The sequence below is a fragment of the Bacillus rossius genome (assembly GCF_032445375.1).
Source record: "Bacillus rossius redtenbacheri isolate Brsri chromosome 4 unlocalized genomic scaffold, Brsri_v3 Brsri_v3_scf4_1, whole genome shotgun sequence".
Taxonomy (NCBI): domain Eukaryota; kingdom Metazoa; phylum Arthropoda; class Insecta; order Phasmatodea; family Bacillidae; genus Bacillus; species Bacillus rossius.
Genome location: NW_026962010.1, coordinates 18,220,878 through 18,243,137, shown reverse-complemented (window position 1 = coordinate 18,243,137; position 22,260 = coordinate 18,220,878). Strand labels below are relative to the sequence as shown.

The 22,260-nt window shown below is 45.8% G+C and overlaps 1 protein-coding gene across 2 annotated transcripts in view; it reads right to left on the bottom strand.

Moving 5' to 3' along the window:
• The window catches only part of LOC134541743 (molybdenum cofactor biosynthesis protein 1), a 42,897-nt gene extending 32,112 nt beyond the window's left edge, over positions 1-10,785 (bottom strand). The window contains exons 1-2 of one of the 2 annotated variants that reach the window (XM_063385394.1): positions 10,437-10,785; positions 3,061-3,169 (exon numbers count right to left, since the gene is read on the bottom strand). In XM_063385394.1, coding sequence (XP_063241464.1) covers positions 3,061-3,169; positions 10,437-10,502 — 175 coding nt within the window. In that variant the 5' untranslated portion in view covers positions 10,503-10,785. The remainder of the gene's footprint in view (positions 1-3,060; positions 3,170-10,436) is intronic. The other variant, XM_063385395.1, reaches the window with a different exon arrangement.
• Positions 10,786-22,260: the final 11,475 nt, after the last annotated feature.

Here is a 22,260-nt window from a genome sequence, read left to right as displayed (position 1 = left end):
GTCTAGGTCACAAAGAACTGTTTAGTAAAAAAGAAAAAACCTTCCCTTTGCTTCTTTTAATTTAACCATAGTTTAGTGTTCATTAAGACAGTAGGAAGGATGCTACAACAGAACTTGTTTTAGTATTTTTTAAATATAAATTGTGTATGTTTGTAATATTTTGTGGTATCAAATTGTAAAGTTTCATGCCAATGTCATTTATGTTATGTCTTTTTTCAAATTGACTGGTATTGTGATCTGCTACCCTCAATTTTCTCAAGTTTTTTGTGTTACATGTAGTTGTTTTGAAATTTTTTTTTCCTTGCGTATGAATAAGAGTGTATTTATTTATGACTGTTAGGATTTAAGTTTTTGAATTTTTGTTTACAGTGAGACAATATTTTGTCATTTATCACTATACCAATCTGCTTTTTTTTTTTTTTTTTTTTTTTTTTTTGTAATTTTAGAATTGTTCTAACTCCCACTGCATTACCCCGAATTGCAGTGTTATATGGCATTACCGAGTGGAGGTGAGCATAGTAAACCATTTTTAAGCTTTTATAAAGGCAATATTTACCCTTTATAGAAAGTAAATATTTAATTTCCTTAGTATTTATTTTGTTTAATTACACTTTATTCCGTATGTTTACATTTGTAATCTATGATTAATTCAGATTTAAATTTCTTTGGTTAGCGTTTTGTCTATGTATTACTCTATGTTAATTTTTATTTTAAATAATTGTCAAAGCTAGTATAGCAGTATTTTTTGAAACTAATATTAATTTAAAGATGAACAACGACAGTAATGGGTAGTAATTTTAATAGTTTTGTTTTATCAACAACCTTAAGAAAGTCGTTTATTAGTAACGGGAAAAAGATTCTTTAGAACAAATTGAGACTCGATGAAGGCAACATCTAAAAACGCAACGATTTCGACATTAAGTTAGAAATGAATATTTATAGAAGAATTGAAACTGTTTATTAATTCTAATATTGACTGAGATGTGGAAGGAACTAGTAAAGTAAATCAACGAAGATAAAATTCAGACGTCAAGAATTCAAACAATTATTTAAGAAGAGAAGTCGACGAATATCCAGATTCAAGAGATCGTCCAATGAATATAAATTGCTTTGAAACTACGAAGAATAGATGCCGTTGATCATCCTGAAGAAAGAAGAATTCAGTCAAAGAATGTAAAGTCACAGTTCGAGCCCGGGAAGGATGACCGTCGTGCAGTCCAGCCCAGTTGCCGCCCACAGCCCGAAGGATGGAGTCGTGACGGCGCGTATTCCTGCCGCCCGCTAGAGACCGGAGGAGCAACACCGAGTTTGCAGTCCAGATTGAGGCGAACCAAGGATTCTTCAAGCAACTACACGTCTCGTGGGTATCCTGCAGCAAGGTTTGGTCCCTTACCCCATCACCCGAAGACTCGCTGATTAAAGAAGTATCCTCACGAGTTACGATTTAAACAAGACATACAATTTTCACCGAACTAGAATCTTTTAAGTTATCGAACATATTCTTTGTATATAAAGACCGTGTACTTGTTCATCTTTAGATTTAGCATTTAAATTACGGAACCGTGATCCCGAACTAAATAATATTAAATAGTAAAGATGGAACTTGATATTGAAAGAACATGTTGCTATTTTGTTTGATGGGTACTGCAAGTTACGTACCCAGTAGTCCACGCTCTGCGGACTGAAGCTAGTTTAAAATAAATTAATAACACACAAATGATTAACATTTTATCTTAAAGATAACTTACTCAAATGAGAGAATTGTCAGATGCTTGAAAGTCGAGAGTGATAACAAATTCCATCTGTATTTTAACATAAATTATTTTAGTTAAGTTATTTATATAAAGTGTGATATTGTGCTTGTCGAAGTATATTGTCACCGTCTGCACAAAACCTTACACGCAAATATAAATATTACAATTGAATTTGTTTACACGTCATTAACAGGTCTAGTCACGAGATTAGTATTTAACATACTTTTGACACACTGTAATTTGATTTTCAGACACAAGCTTCTAGACACAATTCTTAAAACTGAGAAAGATAGGAACACGTAAACTGAAAATACCTTTCACTTTCAAAATTGACTACTTCTACCAGTCATTTTAATACATAGCAGGATACACTAAGCCAGTTGTTGATGGAGTTGATATGATGTTCATCTAAGTTTACACATAGGAATGTTACCTTTGAAGTTCTAGTTGTGAATCTTTAATTCAATCCTTTCTTCTACCATATTTTGTCTGTTTTTAAATTTATACAGTTGGTTTTAGTAGTATTTAGCACAAGTTTTTTTTGTTTCCGAACAGTGATTTAGATGGTCAAGGATTAAATTTGCTTGAGGTATGACATTGTCTACATTGTTTCCTTTCACTAGTATTCAGGTGTCATTCGCGAACAGCACTGTACTGCCTTGTAATATATGCTAAGAACATCTGCGAACAGCACTGTGGTAAATGCTAAGAACAATCATTGCCCTAGGTTACTACCTTGAACTGTGTTTAATGATACTCCAGACTGAGAACACTATTTTATTGTATTTATTTCCAATCTTTGTTTGTGATCGAGCAAATATAAGCTCATTAGTCCATGTGCTTACCTCGGATCCGTAATGACTCAGCTTTTCAAGAAACATTTTGTGATTAACAAGATCGAAGGATGGTGACAACATCCGTGCTGTAACACCAATAATACCTACTGATTTAGTAAACAGCTAGGCTAAAGCTCAAAAACTTAAAAACTTTCATATCAGTTATGATTCTGAACTAAAAAAAAAATTATTAGAGTTTGAAACATGGAATCTTCTCCCTCCCCCATGAGATGATTCAGTTTTTCCTGTCAAACAATGATTTGACTCAATGATGGGAGAACTCAGTTGGAACATTTAAGTCATAAATGTTTTAATACAGACAAAAAAACAAATACAAAGGTGTCATGCACACGTCAAAACCACGGCCTCAGGACTGAGCATGTGAGTTTGTCGACACAGGGTCCATGCAATGCCACCCCCTGGAGAAGCACACAATGCCCCGCACCGGCATGGCAAAAGCACGCACTCACATCTCAAGTTACACCGCTCTGACAGAGAGATTCTAAGGTAGGTGTGGTGGCGGCCAAATGTGTCCGTCAAGGTGTTCGGCGCCAGCTTCTCTGCGTCTCTAACGCTCATCTGGAAAGGCACCGTACACACAGGCTGTCCACCGAGTCACAGATAACACGTCTTCTCATAACCACTTGGAATCGACAGTAACATTTTAAATGGGGCTGTTTGCCATTGATTTTTAAATTGCCTTCTTGATAACATAAAGGTTTATGTTCCCAAATAGAATGGGTAGTACAGTACAAACTGCACTCTAATTGAAACATCACAAAAAGTTTGTATACTTTCTTATTTTAAGATGTTTAAAAAACTTTATAATAAATAAGTTTTTTTTACTCACAGTCTCTTTTTCTCCCCAGGAATTTTAAAAGTAAGGAGCAAATGAACCTAGGTGAAAAAGAGTTGGTAACTCTCATATAGACGAAGAGAATGACTTGGGTTTCTTTTTTTTTTTTTTTTACTTTTTTTACATGGCACAAAAGCAAATGTCTTGATAAATACAAATGCAAAGTAAGATTCATTTGGAGGTGAAACTGCTTAGGCAATACCTAATATCATGCCACAAATTATGACACCTTTATCAAAATATGTTGCATGTGTTTTAACAAAAAATGTCGTCAACACTAATATACTGCACATAACCTTTAGTAATTAAATTAATAGATGTTAACAAAAATACTTCATTCAAAATATCAAGAGAATTTAAATGTGCTATCATTATTGTCATTTGTAACCTAATACATAAGTTATTCATTTTCCTAAATATCACAATACACTGAACATAATGAAAAACATGAAAGTAGAAGTTCGCGCAGAAACAAGCAGACTTGCCCTCGCAACATCGAGGGCACGGCCTGAGTGACCTGAGGGCATCTTGCTCCCTCCAGTAGAATGGCCAACCACCATACTGCTTGCGGCAAGTAAAACGCGTAAGGCGGCCCTGAGAGTTAGAAAGCAACAATGAGACTTCGAGTAAAACAAACCTAATACCAGCACATTTAAGTGACTTATATTAAAAAAACATCACTAAACATTCTTCAGCCTTTAGCGAAAAAATTAACTTTAAAAAAAATTATTTAGGCTGTTCTTTCTGAAAAGCTGCTAAAACTCAACCCACTAAGTAGATCTATATCCAATTCACAACTAACAGTCATACTGAGAGCTAGACTCGTAATCAAACCTAAACACTGTAATCTAATTTTTTTAGACTTTTTGGTAGTTTTGAAATAGACTAACAGGAAATAACTAAGAACGATATTAAATTAGAATATTTTTATATTTATAATTTGTTATCTTTTTACCCCAAGCATAAACTTCTAGGTGACCACCACATCAGTATTTTACTACAACAGGTAACCAGGTCCAACAATAATAACCAACATATTTTGAGATTTTTGAAAACAACAATGTTCCAGTATGCGCTAGCTATAGTTCTAGTGAAATCTCCTCTAGAGCCAAGTAGATTTACAGGCTTCTGCTACAATGAGTTGCTGTGCCTACCACCTGCCCATCGGCCCTTGCTAGAATGAAAATGCTGGTACTCTGCCGCAACGCAGGGGCGGCTCCCGGGCAGTGCAAACCCGGCCATCGCCCAAGGCCCCACGCCTATCGGGGCCCCGTGCTGGTGCTTTTAATTATTATTGTTTGTCTAGTGTACCCTTAAAAATATGGACACTAATGTGAAAAAGAAAATTAAATTTTTATTATCTTTTAACTTAATGTGCTGATCAATACCTATTTCAGTCCATGATTTCGTATCACAAAAAAAAAATTCAAAGGGTTGATCACCACTTATAATGATGCAATCTACTGGAAATTTGAATGTAACCATTTATAAAACTGACCTGAGGATAACTTATCAGGAAAGAATATCAAAATATCTTTAAAAAAAATTAGCAATAACATACGTAGTCAAAATTTCAGTTACAGGTTACAGGTTGAGTTAATAATGTTGTTTGAAAGAGAAAATTTTTAAAATTTTCCTAGGAAGGGCCCCGCAAAGTCTGGGCCACTACTGCCAAAACACTTAGTACCAGTGGCAAAGTGATTATTACTTTTTTATTACATAACTTAGCGTATAATTGTCGCATTAGGTAATTGTTCCTTATTATAAATAAAAATCTAAAAACAGTATTTTTTTTGAGTTTCATTCTATTTGAGTTTGTTGTAAATAAGACCAGAGTTAATTTGGTTAGTGTTTAATTAATGTTAACTTTGGTATTTTCTATGTGTGTGCTACACTAGTGTTTTGTCTATATATTTTTTATACATGTCATTTGCGTGAGCGTGCACATAAATGTTGTAGTGAAATAGATTTTAATTTAGTCAGTCCAAGAAATCTTAACAGGTGATGGGCCCTGGGACAAAAAGATTATAAAGGGACAGTGATTTCAAAATATGCTGTTGAATATACTAGTTATTTCGTACTGATGACGACAGTGATGCAGAAGTAATCAACGGACATACATAAGATACGGGAGGCCCCGCATGGCAACAGGACAAGCGCACACCTCATTACCACCATCTGAGAAGTTTATTGGTCGAGAAAACTACAACACACGGCAGTTTGACATGAGAACTTACCTCGAACACGAAGAGCTACACCAGTGTGTTACTGGTGAAGAAGACACCCACAAGGTTACATGTGCTCAAGCAAAGGTAATTTTGTCTATTTGTTTGATGTGAACTATGTGCATGTCAAAGACAGTACTATAGCAAAGGAGGCATGGGACAAGTTAAAGAGTGCTCTTCAGGATTCAGGATGCGAAGGGTGGGATTACTAACAACTCAGATGACCACCAAACTGGAAACCTGCACTTCTGTGGACGAGTATATCAACTCCATTATCAACACAGCAAACAAACTTTGAGGCATCAATTTGGAGGTAAGTGAGGAATGGATTGGAACGTTATTGCTAGCAGGATTGCTAGACAAATATAGGTCAATGATAATGGGCTTAGAAAGTTCAGGAACACCTATTAAGATGGTTCTATTCAAACAAAACTGCTGTAAGATGTTCAAGCAACAACAAATAAGCCTTTAATACCTGACAAGACGTTAGCCTTCTATAGCACTAAAAAAAAAAGGGTTTTTAAAAGGGGTCCCAGATGCTATGTTTGCAATGATTTCGGCCACAGACCGCGAAATTGCCTACATGAACAATTTAGAAATTTTAAAATGGAGGGCACAGAACCAAAAAAAAGGGCCCTAGTTTCTGAATGTTTTTCAATTGGGAATGCAGATACTGAGGAGAGTGATATGTAGATTCTGGGGCAACATCACGCCTCACTAGAAAACTCAACTGGCTGTTGGACGCTCATGAAAATGCCAATTATCAGGTTGTAAAAGCCAGTAACAACCGACTGTCGGCTAGCTGCAAGGGAGGTGTACTTCTAAAAGTATTTGTAACTGTATTCATAACCCTTAAAGCAAAAGAAGTAATATATGTGCCAAATCTTTCCAACAATCTTCTCTGATTACGTAGAATCAACATTAATGTCAACACTGTGACATTAAAAGACAAAGGGTGTAACATACACAACACTCACCAGAAACTGGTTGCAACTGCCTCCTTAGTTAACATGTACAGGCCGGATCATTCTGAAGGGAAGGCCAATTGTGCCTTGATGTCTGATATATCTAGTTGTGCATAGTGGCACAGAAGACTTGGCCACGTGAATTGATGGGACTGGAGGCAATTGACGAGGGTCAGTGACTGGCCTAACATTTTTCAAGGTTGACAGTTCCCCCTGTACCACATGTGTGAAAGGTAAGCAGCACAGTCTTCCATTCCATCATCGAGGTCTAGGGCACATGAAACACTTCAGTTATTGCATTTGGATTTTTGTGGCCCAATGGAGGAACAATCGATTAGAGATTCGCGCTACTTATTCACGCTTATCGATAATCACTACCTAGGAAAGTTTGTCTACTTCTTCAAATCTAAGAATGAGGCATAAAACATTTAAGGTTGTTCTGTCGTTTTTTGAGAGACAAACAAGCCGGCATGTTGAGACACTGCATACTGACAATGGGGGTGAATATGTGAACACAATTGTTGGTGACCTTAAGGAAGCTAGGAATCCAGCACCTACACACCTGAGCATAATGGGGTAGCTGAAACTAAATCGCACCCTTGCAAAGAAGGCACACTGACTTCTCATTGAGGCAGAGCTGAATTACACATTCTGGGCTGAAGCAGTAAATACAGGAGCTTACTTACACAATCGCTTACCATCCAGGGCACTGAATGGACAAACACCAGAAGTAGTCTGGAGCTGTCAAAAACCAGACTTAAGTCATCTGCGAGTTTTGGGCTATAAGGCTTTTGCACACATACCAAAGAAGAACCGTAGATGGTTTAGCAATAAGGCGAAGAATGTATTTTGTAGGATACTGCAAAAATTCCAAAGGATATTGGTTAGTCAAAAAGGGACTACCAGGGTTATCACGAGTCGCAGCATGATGTTCATTGAAGGGGTCATTGAAGAGGTTAAGTTCTATGTCAAGTGATCCAAAGGTGGTTGCTTGACCATTTTATAATCAAATGATTTTTATTTGTTAATTCCTAAATGTCTAAAAAAACTAAATTTAAATTTTTATCTCTTTTTGAATACTGATATCAGTCATTTCTGTTTTACAAAATATGCTGATTTTTGCATTTGTACGGGTTTGCATCAACTTGTATTATGCCAAACTGGTGAACCCGGGGTTGATGAAACAAAAAAAAAAAAAACAGTTTATTCAGGAAGACACAGATTTTATTATCTCCAGTAGACACTTAGGGAAAATTGTAGCCCAAATAAAAAAATTCAACCTCAAAGTTTGACTTTAAAAATGACAAATTTTCCATTTTTGAAGGCATATCATTTGTAAATTAAATCTGTTCACCATATTACTTTTGTGGGGATGTTTAGCTACTTTAATGCACTGTATTTATAAAACATCAACCCCGAGATCTGTTTCTTTTAAGTCACTGGCTTTCAGAATCTGAAATTTTTTTAAAAATTCCAATTTTGACACCTTATATCTTAGTTGGAACAAAGTTTAAAAATCTGAAATTTTTACAGATAAAATCTGTATAGTTTATTAAACTGCTGTAAAAATCTTTGAGATTTATCTATAAGTCAGGTTATGAGGACTGGGATAATGATGTTGATCATCATCGTTTAATAATGGGCTACATTTTCACCGTGCAAGGAGGTGCTGTTACTTGGAACATTAAGAAACAGATAACTATAGCGCTATCAACAGCTGAAGAATAGTACATGGTGCTTCCAGCAGGATGCATTATGGCTCAGAGAACTGGTAAGCGAGATAAACAAGGATCATTATCATACGATTATAAATATCCTATGTGACATGATGATCAAAGCTTTCACTCCGCATACTTATAATGTGCGAGTTCCTAAACCCTTGTGGGCCGGCATATACTCCCCAGTGGGGCTGATCCGCCAGAACAAGGCACGGCCCCATATGGTAAGGAAAACGGATACGCCATTTAATTACGGCTCAGCGGCGTCGAAGAAGGCTAAGTTGAGAGGCCAGGACTACCCATCCAAGAATCGGCACCGCCCACATCCGAGCCCATTCAGCGATCTGGCGCATTGAAGAGCTATGTCGAGAGGCGAGAAACCCATTCCAGCATCGGCACCACCCGTCAACAACACCAGCAGTGGCGCCTCTACTGACATGCCCCTCAGTGAGTTACCATCTGGTGTCTACCAAACTCTGCAAACCCCCATCGGTATATCGATCTGTGTCTACAGATAGCCCGTGATCTGGCCAAGGCAACTATCGAAGCCTCTAATTAATAAATATCCAGGCTACCCGAGCAGATCAAAATGCTGCTCACACATCCACCCGTTTCGGTTAGGGGATTTCTAGGGTGTGCTCGTAAAGCTCCAAGCGACCATTTAACTTCACCAGACTGCTGGCCGCAGCCAACCAAACTGGATCAGAATGCCAGTGCGAATTCAACACCACACGGCCTATAACAACCATAGTACCTGGATGAGGGCTATTAATTGGTTGTCCCGCACTACTGCCTAGATTTTTCATGGCACTTGAGGCTTCTCCGGCATGTTGCTCCATATGTCCCAGGTCTGCTTACACAGGGAGTTACCTCGGGAACTGGGGACCCGCAAGACCAGCCCCTTGGATGTCCCACTGACTCCAGCTCCCCGGTAATTACAGCATTTACGACCCAGATGTGAAACTTGCTAAGCCAGAAACCACCACCCAGTCCCACCTCTACCATTGCACCTTGCAAATCAGATGTTGATAAGCAACAGTCTGAGGGCCCGGCAGTGCTGACCCCCCGATGAAGTTTCCTTCCCTACTGCTGTTGCCACAGTTACGGGTTTCTACCTCACCAGATACCCCTTTGGGTGTCGGGACAAGGATTTCCAGGCAGAGCTCACTTTTGCCAAGACCACTGGTACCACATGGAGGTAGTGAGTTGGCCTATGCACGGAGAGGCTATGAACCCATTCTGTGTTCCTATTGGATCATGCCTCGGATACTAGCACTGGAAACAGTTCCGACACCTCAAGAAACAATCACCATCTCCTGGAGAGGTTTCACACTCCTAGTGATTGATTTGGCAGTAACAGATGGGTAACTGGGGAGAACCAACATTGACGCAAGACATCAGTTCATATGTCACCTCAATGATGAAAGCGTGATTAAGGTGTTTCATTAAAGTTCAACTACTATGATAGCTTATTTGCTAACCAAGAGCTTGCCAATCACCAAGCTCAATTTTTGCAGTAAGGGGTTGGGACTAAGACAACTGATTTAATTCAAGTTCGAAGTAAGTTTGTTCTTTTGGGAGAGTTTTGAATAAAAACAGACTTCATTTGGTTGCTGTTTGTTTAATGTTATTTTTAGTATTTTCTGGTGTGTGCTCCACTAGTGTTTTGTCTGTGTTTTTTTATATTTGTCATTCACGTGTTTGTGTGTGTATGTGCAGATTAAATGTTTTAATGAAAGTTTTTTTTATGATTGTTCGGTCCCACAAATCTCACCAGGGTTAGCTACATTTAAAATCTGTTAACTGGTGTAAACAGCTGTTAAGTCAGGTTACAGTAAAATACTTTACTAATAAATCTCGCAATTCCTATTTTCGGAGCTTTTATTATTATTATTAAATAGCTCCAACTATAGTATAACCAGCTATCGTACCAAATTAATATATTGATTACTTTTGGTGAAATATTAAAAATATTAATTAAATGGATAATAGAACTCAAACTTTTTAGGTTTACAGGCAATGCTAGTAGCTAATTCATGATATGAGTCGAACTTCTATTAAAAAGGAAACATTTGTACTTACTCGAGTATCGACAGTTGCCAATGAAAAAAATCTTGCCCTAACATGGTTTATACATCTTGAAAACATTATTGTAATTTTAAAAATTGTTAATATGAAATATAAGTTGCTGGTCGCACTTCCTATATGAATTTAATATAATTATATATAGTGACGATAGTAATTTCAAACAATTTTCTTGAAAAACCAAGGTCATAGGACTAAAAGTTAGAACATAGTACAAACAGCAGAGCTTGCACCTTCACGAACAGCGTACTGTCACACCAAAATATCATCTGCTTCTAGTTTCTCGTGGCGTTTTATTTCAAAATAAAAATAAACAGCAACTGTTACAAGAGATAGCAAAGCATCTAGAGCATAATAATTACAAGGAGGAATATCTTCAAATAAAAGTAACACGTAAAACCATAATTCTTTAGGAAAACAATAAACAAGTGGATTTATTTAAGGACGATTATTGACATACAAGCAATTCTAATAAAATTATTAAGCATTATGCGGTATTTAAAACTAAAAGTACAATTTTATTTAATGACCCTAAATATCAATCATTAAAACCGATATTAAAGACACAAAAAAAAAAGAAAACTTGCAAACTAACAGTATTCTAAGTGCAAGATATGACATAGCCGGTCCCTTATTATTGAGGAAGGATTCTGGTGACTAATTCATAGCCAATCTGTTTCCCAAATTCCGTGCACATGCAAAATTCACTTTTTAGTTGGTTTTGTCCAGTTAGCAGACTCGCGTCTGACGCCATTAAAGGCCCGACTACCATTTTAATGTCCTAAATTCAGGCCCACGTGACAACTTTATGTCATATGTGGTATGAACGCTGGTCCGAAACTCTCTCGTCCCAATCTGCGTCCTTTGGGAGCATAGAAGAAGCAGGAAGAATTCGTGATATATAATGTTTCAAGTTATTGTTTCAAAAAGGAAAGTGAACCGAAAATTAAGGCCAAAGTGATAGAATCAGGAATCCAAGAAGACCGAGACGGAATTCGATTGGTGCTGTCCGTTTGAGAGCGAAAACAAAAATTAATTTGTTTGCAGTGTGTAGCAGAAATTATTTATTAGCATTAACTTCCACTTTACCGAATAACTAATTATTATAGAACTCTCACAACATTCCCAACTTAAATGAATATTCAAATCAGCTGCATACTTATTATTTTCAATGCATGAAAACAAACAAAAAACATTTTAAAAAACACTGGTTTTAGCACTATGTTATTACTTTAGAAATCGAACTTCGCAATTGTAGACAATGCAGTTTTCCGTATGACAATGTGACGTCAATCACTTCAGGATAAGGACACGGACAGCAAACAAGTTTGGAATATTAAAGATAGGCCTTAGCTTGTATATAGTCATTTTTGTAATCATCAGAGGACGTACGAGGAGTGTTGGTGTGCCAAATGATACTATCATGGAATACATTCAGTACACTTTAATTATCATAACAAGATAAAATCGCAACTTTAAAAGTAATTTAGAAAAATTAAGGCCAATTTACATTAGTCCGACCCTGTGGGTGGTCCGTCTCCTAATCCTAATGTGAATGTCAACACATTGTCGCATGGAAAACAGCCCAGTCTACAATTGCGATCTCCAATGTCTGAATCTATTGATTTCTAAAGTAGTCACCAGAGCTTAGCAACTTGCCATCAGCCGGGGTTTCGGGTGCGATTCCCGCAGCGAGTCTAAAGAGCTGTACGTGAAAATTGGGGTGATTTCCGGGAGGGCGCCAAGCTAGCTCTGTCGTCTAACCGTGAGTGGGTCGATCGGCCCCAGCATGTCCCCTAGACTCGGTGGCTTGACTTGGAAAGTATCGACGGCCGGGTTAATCCCTGCACCGTAGAAAAATAACCGACCCGGAGTCGCATGGGGAGTTGAGTTGAAAAAGGTATTTGGTGATGACTATAGTTACCAGTCGTGAGGAATCACAGAGACAAAACTAGAAGGCTCCCCACGGTACGCGCACGTCTGCTCCGGGCCGCGAGCTGATCAGAACTGCCCCTGGGGTTGGTGTGCGGAGGGGGAGGAACTCCCTCCATGCGCCAAGGTTACGCCGCTCGTCTCATCTGGGTGGAGACTTGGAGAGGGATGCGTTCCGCCAGCAGGAGCCAGTACTGCGGGCTGAGGCCGAGCTAATGGCCTTCGGTCGGTACGACGTCAACACCCCCCACCCCCCTGAAGAAGCCCGGCCTTGCACGCGATCAGGCTCTGCAGTGGTTTGCAACCCTAGCATGTCGTTGACTCCCCATCCTGGCGCCTGGGGTGGCTGCGGCTGGTAGGGCTGACGCTCTGTACCTGGTGGCTGCGGCTGGTGGGGCCACGTGAAGGCGTGATGAGGTGGTGGTGTGCAGTGTTGTGGTCGTGTGGTGGTGTGGTGTGGTGGCCTAGTTTTCACAGCATGTCCAGGCGGTTGGGGCTCTGGGCGGTCGCAGGTGGTAGTGTGTGTCCACCGATGGTCGAGTTTCCTCCATCGTGCTCTCGGGATTGCGGGGGCCGCGGTGGCCCCTCTGGGCCCTCCCGAGGTCGTACTCGGCCAGGTACCCCGGGGGCCGCCTGTACCTGGCGGGTCTCGTCACTTGGCGTGTGGGCGGTTCGTCGGGCGCTCCTGGTGGGTCGTGAGGCGTCCAAGTGTTGGTTGCGGGGTTGTTGTTGTAGTCTTCTGTCGTGGTTGTACGGCGGTTGCTCGCGTCGTGGTTGTTGGATGGCCCAATAAAGTAAGGTTACCTCCTTCGTTCGGGTATACCCGGGGTTTCTCCTGCCTCGTCTACGGGTTCCTCCACGACAGGTGTTGAGCCCTCAGGTAGGGTTGCCGCCTCCTCCTCTGATGCGTGGGCGATCACTGGCCCAGTCTGGCGGCGCCGAGTACCACGTCATCGGGTTCGTCAACAATGGTGGTGGTGTCTCCCAATAGGCCCTCCAGGTCGCTCAGTGAGATATTGGTGATGGTCACCTGTCCATGGCGGGTCATCTGTCCTGGTTGGCGTGACATTGTCATCTCGTGCGTGGGATCTTTTGCATCACTTGGTGTTTCCAGGTCGTCGAGGGCCTCTTCTGGTGTCCTAGTTCGGATGTCGTGGTCATGCTCTGCGGTAGCCGGTTCGGGCTCGTCTGCTACCGGTTGTTCGTCGTCGTGCATGTCGTCGTGTGTCTCGTCGTAGTCGGGTTCTTCCGGCATCAGCTCACCTGGTGTCGTGGCCAGTCGTAGATGGTCGTGGTGGATCTTCCGGATGCGCCACCCCCCCGAGTCTGACCAGATATGCGGTCCTGCCCACGCGTCTCTGGATTTTGTAAGGCCGGCTCCAGCGTGGTGTCAATCTGGCGCAGAAGTTGAGGAGGACTGCCGACAGCGGGTGGACGCAGGCGTAGACTTGGTCTCCCGCTCGGACTAGGGGTGGCTCCCGTGTGGTCTTGGGGGTGATATTCTGCGAGTAGGTCGTTTGTCGTCGTCGTGCATCTTCATACATGTCTGTCCTGCGCTGGTCGCGTTCCTCCTTACATTCTCCATCGTGCAGCGTCCCGTGGGTGGCGCATTCACCTGGGAAGTGAAGGTTACTCCCTTGCACCATCTCGGCGGGCGTGTGGCCAGTGGCTGCGTTCACACAACGGCGGATGCAGAACCGGGCGTCGGCGAGGTGTTGGTCCCACTTCGAGTGGTCGTCAGTCAGTCGGAGTCGGAGTTGGATCTTCAAGTCCTGGTTCCTGCACTCGGTGGGGTTGGCTCTGGGATGGTAAGCTGTGGTTTTGTGGTGCTGGATATGCACCCGCACGCACCAATCCTGCCATTGCTTGGCGATGAACTGGCTGCCATTATCGGTCAAGGCCGACTGTGGGTAGCCCCACCGAGGCAGGAACTCCTACATTATGAGGTGGATGATGGTGGAAGCCCTGGCATTGCTGCACAGATATGCCTCTGTCCACCTTGTGAACATATCCGTCACGACGAGTATGAACCTCTTCCCTCTGGGCGACCTGGGGTAGGGCCCATCAGGCGAGTGCGATGGTCTAGAAGGCGTGGATAGGTTGTCGTGGGTGCTGTTGCTGCTCCCCGTTGCGTCGGCGTGCCTTGCGTACCTGACAGACCTCGAACTCCCGGACATACTCCCTCACATCCCGTGCCACGCCGGGCCAATGGTAGTTTTGGGAGACCGCGTGTTGTGTCTGGTCCGTACCGGGGTGTCCTGCCAGGTCGTGGTCGTGGTAGAACCTCAAGACGGCCTCGCGCGCCTCGGGAGGCACGTAGGTCTTCCACGACCCAGTCTCTCCAAGCGCTCGGTGCATGATCTGGCCGTCCTGGTCTCTCCACATCGAGTGTAGTTCGTCTCCGGCTTGTTGTAGTCGTCGGGTCATTTCAGTTGATTGATGTTGAGCGGTCATGCCCGTTGGTCAACGTCAGTTGCGGTGTCAGGTGGTGGGTCGGTTTGGTTGGCGTTGGTCGTGATCCGTAAACAGGTGTTTAGTGGCGAGAGGTGTTCGGTGTTGGGACCAAGCAGCAGCATGTCCTCCCACTCCTCCAAGTCGATGACCTTGTGTTGGTCGCTCGGTCCACCACGAAGTCGAAGGACTGGAGGAGTAATGCCCACTGTATGAGTTTCCCTTTTCTGCCCTGCATTGTCTGGAACCAGGTGAGGCAGTAGTTGTCGGTCCGGAGAGTAAAGGTCCGGCCCTCGAGGTGCGGCCGGTACTTTTTTACTGCCCAGATCACAGCCAAACACTCCTGCTCATTGCTGTGGTATCTAAGCTCAGCAGGCCCGAACTTCGCGCTGGTGTACTCCACTACGTGCTTGTATCCTAGGTGGTCAACTGGAAAAAGGACGGCGCCTACCCCTAAGGTGCTGGCATCTGTCTGCAGGATGAGTGGGCGTTCGGGGTCAATACGCGCAAGGGTGTGGCAGCGAGTGAACGCGATCTTCACCTCCTCGAAAGTGCGTTGCGTATCGCTGCCCCAGTGGTAGCACCTTTGCGGTGACAGCAGGTCGGTGAGGAGTGCGATTACGTGGGAGAAATCGGGTATGTATACCCTCAGCCAATTGATCAGACCGATAAACCTTTGGAGCTGCTACCTCGTACGTGGGGCCACCGCGGACGTGATCTTCTGGAGATGGCCAGTCTGAGGCGGGATCCCCTCCGTGTTGATGCGGTGCCCCAGGAATTCCACCTCCTTGGTACCCAGGTGGCATTTAGCGGGGTTCGCGGTCAGGTAGTGGGTAGCGAGTCTCTCGAGCACGAGTGCTAGGTGGCGGCAGTGGTCCTCCCATGACTCCGAGAAGATGATAACATCGTCTAGATATGCGAGGGCGAACTGGCCGAGGTACCCTTCTAGCACCCACATCATCATTGCTTGGAATGTCGCTGGTGAACACTTGAGCCCGAAAGGCATGGCCCTGTACTGGAATCGCCTGCCATCGGGGACGGTGAAGGCGGTTTTCTCCCGGTCTTGGTGTTTGATTGGTACTTGCCAGTACCCCGACTTCAGATCTAGCGTGCTGAACACGCGGGCCCTCCCGAGTCCAGATACCGCCGTCTCGATGCTGATCTGCGGGGGTGGTGCGCTGATGGTTACGGCATTGAGGGGTCGAAAATCAGTACAAAAACGCAAGGTACATTCCCTTTTGGGGGCCAGAACAATACACGCATTGTAGGGGCTGTTGGAGGGTTCGATCACCCCACTGTGCAGCATTTCAGTGACCTGTTCCCTTATGATCCTCTGCTCCTTGTACCCATAACCCCAGGGTGATTCATAAATGGGTTGGTCGGTGGTGGTCGGGATGGAGTGCTCGGCTACAGTGGTGCGCTGTAGAGGCTCGGCGGTCGCGAACACGCCTCATTGTTCGTGCAGGACTTTGTTGATGGCGCTATAGAACTCCGGTGGTACATCGTGGTGGAGGTAGTCTAAGGTTACGGTCAGGGCTGATGGTCTATGTGTTCGACCCACCACATACACAGCAAACCTCTCAGTTCGCCCCACATTGATTTTAACTGGCCCCATCTCCAACACGGCATTGTGTTCTGCCAGCCAGGGTTGCCATAACACAAGCTCTTCCCCCAAGTCCCCCACAACAACAGCGGTCACTGGTGTAGTTAGCTCCGGAAGGCTTACCTTCACATTCGCGTATCCCATCATCAGGCCGGCATGGGTGGTGGTTGCCAGCCGGTGCTTGCCCTGGTGTGGGCGGAAGGTGCCGGGAGGTACCAGCGAGGGGTGGATGAACACCTGGCTCACCCCCGTGTCGATGAGGGCGAGGGTCGGGTGTCCATTCACCTCGACAGGCACGCAGAGCAAGTGGTCGCTGGGTTGTGCGAGTTGTCCCATCCTGGGGGGTTGTTGTAACTGGATTGGTCCGCCGTGGCCGGGCTGTTGGGCGTGGTGTATGTCGGCGCGGTGAGTGCGCTAGGCGGTTGAGCGTGGTTTGGTGCTGGGGTTGCCGGGTCCTGTCGTTAGTGTCGTGGTGGGTTCTGTCGTGGTTGGCATACCTGGTGGTCTTCAGTAGCGAGGTGTTGTGGTGGGCGACGCTTGTCGTGGCTTGTCGTGGTTGTCAAAGGCGCTCATGTAGCGTATGTCGGCACGATGGATGCACTCGACGGTTGAGTGTGGTGCGTCTGTGGGGTCATGGTGTCTGTCATGAGTGTCGTGGTGGGTGGTTAACGTAGTGCTGCCCTTGTCGCGGGTGGGTTTGCAGTGGTCGTGGCATCACCTGGTTCGCGTGTCGGTATTGCAGGCGGGGGGCTCCATCTGTGTCCCCCCCTTACTCGTTTCCCATCGGCTCTTGGTCGTGCGAGGTGGTGGGTGGCCAGTAGACGGGTTGTGTTGTGCACTGGGCGTTTGCCCCCCTAGGACAGTCGCTGTGCCAGTGGTACGTGCCCTGGGAGCATCCTAACCTGCACTGCGGCAGTTGATATCTCGCGCTGGCTTCCGGCTGCGTCAGGCCGTCGGTGCGTAGTGTACGTGGCTCCCTGAGGTTGGGGCCCCTCTGTTGTGGTTGGGGTGGTGGTGCCTTGATTGCTAGCAGGTGTCGGTGGTTGGGTGGGCTGCTCTGTTTTCGTTCGGGGCCACGTACGCTCCTTCCCCACATCCTCTGAACATTTTGCTCCGTCGCCACCGCGAGTTGCACGTATTCCATGACGGTGTTTACGTGGGTGATGCGCATGAACGGCTGGAGCTCGTCCCTCAACAGTAGGGTGATGGTGGGGAGCGCTCTGGTGGGCTCTGCGAGTGGTGCTATGTGCTTGAAGAGCTGTAGCTTGTGTGCCACGAAGTTCTCAACGGGTTCGCCGTCTCGCTGTGTGATCCCGTTGAATTGTGCGGTGCATTGCACCATCGTCGCGCCTGCATCGAACCGTTGGCTGAAGGCCTCCGTGAACTCCTGCCACTCCATATCGAAGCGGCCCCAAAGGCGCCACCATGTCAGGGTGCTTCCCCGCAGCTGTTCGCTGGTCCGCTCGGGCCACTCGTCGATTGGGGTTCCGCTTCGCGTGAGTCGGATTTCGCACTGGTGGAGGTATGCGCTAGGGTCCTTGTGAGGCGCACCACTGAATTCGGGTTACCTCGATGAGTATGGGGCGGTTCGCACCGACTCCATGCGCGTGTTGGTGGGTCGCGTTGCTATGTCGTGCCCAATCGGTTGTGCTGTGGTTTGGTGTGGGGGCATGCCGTAACACGTGTTTGGCTTGTTACCGGTGACTGGCACTGTTAGTGTGGGTTGTGGTGGTATTGTATACCCTGTCTCTACTTTTTCCTTCCAAATCTTCTCCCAGTCTATGTTCCACTGTTCGTGGTTCGCTTGGTTGGTTGGTGGTGTGGTATTGGTTTGCGCTGCGCATTGGCACGTGCTTTGCCAAGGCAGTGAGCCTGTCAGCAAGTCGGCGGTTCTCGGTTGCTGCTTGCAATGTGCGCATGTCCTGTTGGATGTTTGGTGAAACATAGTTGTGTTGCGACTCTTGGTGCTTTGGACAGTTGTTATCGTTGACGTGCCGCGCGCGCCATAGCAGGTCCGCCGGCTGGGTGCCCGGACAGCCGCACAAAGCGGAGATCGCGATTGGGAGGGCGGGTTGGTGTCGCGTGCCGCTCCAGTGGACGGGAGAAGGGGATGGTCCGGACACCCGTGTGAAAGTAGGGGCCGAGAGCGCCCGGACAGCCGCACAAAGCGGAGGTCAAGGATGGTCGCGGCGGAGGAGGGGATGCGGATAGGCGTGCAAAATGACGACCGAGAGCTCCCAGACAGCCGCACAAAGCGGAGGTGAAAAACTGTCGTTGAGGGGAGGGGATGTCGGGCTGTGGCATCGCGCTCCGCGTCGCGAAGGTCGTGAAGCGGGTGGCTGCGGGGGGTTGAAGAGAAGCTCCTATGTCCTCTCGCCTCGACGCGTCGTTCTGTCTGAATCTGATTCGTTCTCGCCCCCAAAATGGCCGTTTCTGCCCGCTTTGTTGTCTGAGTTGGGAATGGCTTGAAGAATTCTGTTTTGAGATTTCTCCTGATTTGTTTTATGTCCGGTTTTGCTTGACGGGTGTTTCTCTTGCTAATTTATTTTGCACTATTTGCCACACGCAGGGGCGCCATTTGCCATCAGCCGGGGTTTCGGGTGCGATTACCGCGGCGAGTCCAAGGAGCTGTACGTGAAAATTGGGGTGATTTCCCAGAGGGCGCCAGGCTAGCTCTGTCGTCTAACCGTGAGTGGGTCGATCGGCCCCAGCGTGTCCCCTAGACTCGGTGGCTTGACTTGGAAAGTAGCGACGGCCGAGTTAATCCCTGCACCGTAGAAACAAAAAACCAACCCGGAGTCGCATGGGGAGTTGAGTTGAAAAAGGTATTTGGTGATGACTATAGTTACCAGTCGTGAGGAATCACAGAGACAAAACTAGAAGGCTCCCCACGGTACGCGCACGTCTGCTCCGGGCCGCGAGCTGATCAGAACTGCCCCTGGGGTTGGTGTGCGGAGGGGGAGGAACTCCCTCCATGCGCCAAGGTTATGCCGCTCGTCTCATCTGGGTGGAGACTTGGCGATGGGTGCGTTCCTCCAGCAGGAGCCAGTACTGCGGGCTGAGGCCGGGCTAATGGCCTTCGGTCGGTACGACGTCAAAATATATAGCACCAAAATAATTGTTTTTCGATTGTTTTTGTTTACTATTAAAATGCTTTGTAATTGTGTATGTAGCTATGTTTTGATATTTAGTTAATGTGTGAATATGTGTGGGAGTTCAAAAATATTTCTTCATTCTATAAGGCAAAAATAAAAGATGTTAAATAGCCATTTTTTGTTTACCTCTTAAAACGAGAGTTATAGCGGTACATGCGACATAGAGGAGCATTTGTGGTGGCGTCAAACGTAAAACTCCCCGCACAATACATTACGTGAGGCAGTTCAGCATGCAGCACAGGCCGACTCCCGCAACCACAGACATTTGGTTAATTGTTGAAGTGCATAGGCACCGGCCACATCGAGTTAAAGACATTTAACTAATTTTATAGCGAGCCGCGGTCCACACAGATGGGACTGAGCGTCGCCGTTCGCAATTTACGGGATTGGCTGACTCCAATCGAACTTACCCCTCAACCTCGACTGGCGTGAGGGCTTAATATTAGTGACGGCGCGTCTGAGCACCCAGTGCATAGTGTAATTTGTGTAGGGAAAATAGTGTAACTGTAACTGCTAATTCAATTAAACGTCCACTCCGCACACTCCGTGCGCGACGTGTATACGACAGTGCAAACCGGACTCGTGTATGTTATTAGTGAATTTCCCCAACCCAGTTAGGGACCAGTGTGCTATGCTGTGTAGGGCCAGTAGTGTATTAGTAATCAGGGATCCCTAACTCCACGACCACCGCTGCCGTTCCTAGTGGGCCACGCAGGGGCATTCGTACCCAACGACCCACCTCGTGGTTAACCACCATGTTAGCCTGGCGCCCTCCGGGACACGTTTCACGTAAAAAAAACCAGCCTTCCCGCTAGGAACTACGCCCGATCTCAAACACGAGAACCCGGGCGACGGCAGTGTTCATTTTACAAGCATTTGATATTGGAATTCAGCTTTTGTCACTAAGCTTTAGATTGCTATAAAATTTAAAAAAAAAGGAGAAAGATAGAATTTGTACTCTATCAAGGTGGTGTTATTATACCACTGACTCTTCTGTATAATAAAGTATGTTTTGTTTGATAAGACACTAACAGTAATTTTTGTAACTAGCATAAATAATGTCGTTTGTAATTTAAAAAACAATTATGAAACATACAAATTGAATGAATGTTTTTATACTTGTAGTGTGAGGTTTTTTTCTTGTCTACATATTAAAAAAAAAAAAAAACCTGTTTGGTGAGGAACAAGCAGTAACTTTCGTAACAAGGAAAATATAGAGTCCTGGTCACCATTATGTAGTGCTGGTGTTGAGGTAGTAGGTAGTAGCAGTGTGTTATTATGTTGACGTGTCCTGGCGATAGGCCAATGTCTGGAAGGAGCTTGAGGTGGAGGTGAAAACCCCCGGGGTGCGACGGCCTCAGTCGTCCCTGCCGAACAGCGCTAGCCGAACGGAGATGGGCTGGGGCCTCGGGTCTCGAGGCAGGTCGTCCGCAGGGCGTGGTGGCAGTGGTCGGCGCAGGGGAAGGGCAGAAATCTCAACAGGGAGCAGGATACTGATGCGGGTTTCGATGGGGGAGAGGAGCACGGGCGGATGAGGGAAGAGAGGGGAAGGGGTTGGTGAACTCGGCGGAGAATAGGGAACAGGCGAAAATTGGTAGGAGTGGCCGGGGATGTACACTGGGCTCGGTTCGACGGCACTGGTGAAATAGCCCTGTAGGTAGGCTGACCGCTGCTCCTCCTCGCGGCATGGAGATAGACGTTGCTGGAGGTGCCTGCGCCCTGCACACTTACTAGGCACAGAGAGGAAAAAGGGGCCCTAGAGCGCAATCCCAGGGGCCGCTCCAGGGAGAATAGGAGACCTAGAACATAATCCCGAGGGCCGCTCCAGGGAGGATAGTATACCTAGAGCATAATCCCGAGGGCCGCTCCAAAGGAAGAGGGAGGCCTTAAACGTAATCCTGAGGGCCGTTCCAGTGAGGGATTCTAGAGCGTAATCCCAAAGGCCACTCCAGAGGAAGGAGCAAGAGTTTTTTTTTTGGGGGGGGGGGGGGGGTAGGAGACAGGAAGGAAGTAGCAATAATATTCAAATTTCTCTTGCCACTGGTTTTATTCCACAGATTTATTTGGGGAAAGGAGAGCTGCCAGGTCTGGTTGACCCCGAGTACATATACACAAAGTCTACACTTCCATCATGGTTGTCTATACAGAGATATAACATATATCCTTCACACACCTATGTATAAGCGTGACAATTCGCTTCCTCCCCCTGTGGCCTCGGCTGGGATCGTCGCACATGTCAGAGGTCAACACACTGGGCTTCAGTCCCAGTGTGGTCGTCTCTACACTGGCCACTACACTGAACTAGAGGTCACCGGTAACATGCGGGTTTCGCAAGGCATTCCCGGGGGCCGTAGCTTCCTTCCAAGGCTGGGGTGTCTCACTGGGGTGGGGCTGTAGTCATCCTGAGTGTCCTGGAGTTCAGCCGATGTCTTCTCTGCTTGCAGAGTTTCGGGACGGTTATCCTGATATAGACTAGGCATCTCGTTGGAACTCCCCAGTTGGACCCTCCGCAGTTCCTTTTGGTGAACTTTGATGGTTTTGCAAGGATTCAGTTCGAGGTAGAACACTTGTCCGCGCCTCCCCACTATTGGGTATGGGCCCTGCCAGGGCAGTGTGAGGCCAGTGCAGAAGTTATCTTCTTGGGAAGACAATGGGTGTGTCCACCAGTAGACCTGCTCCC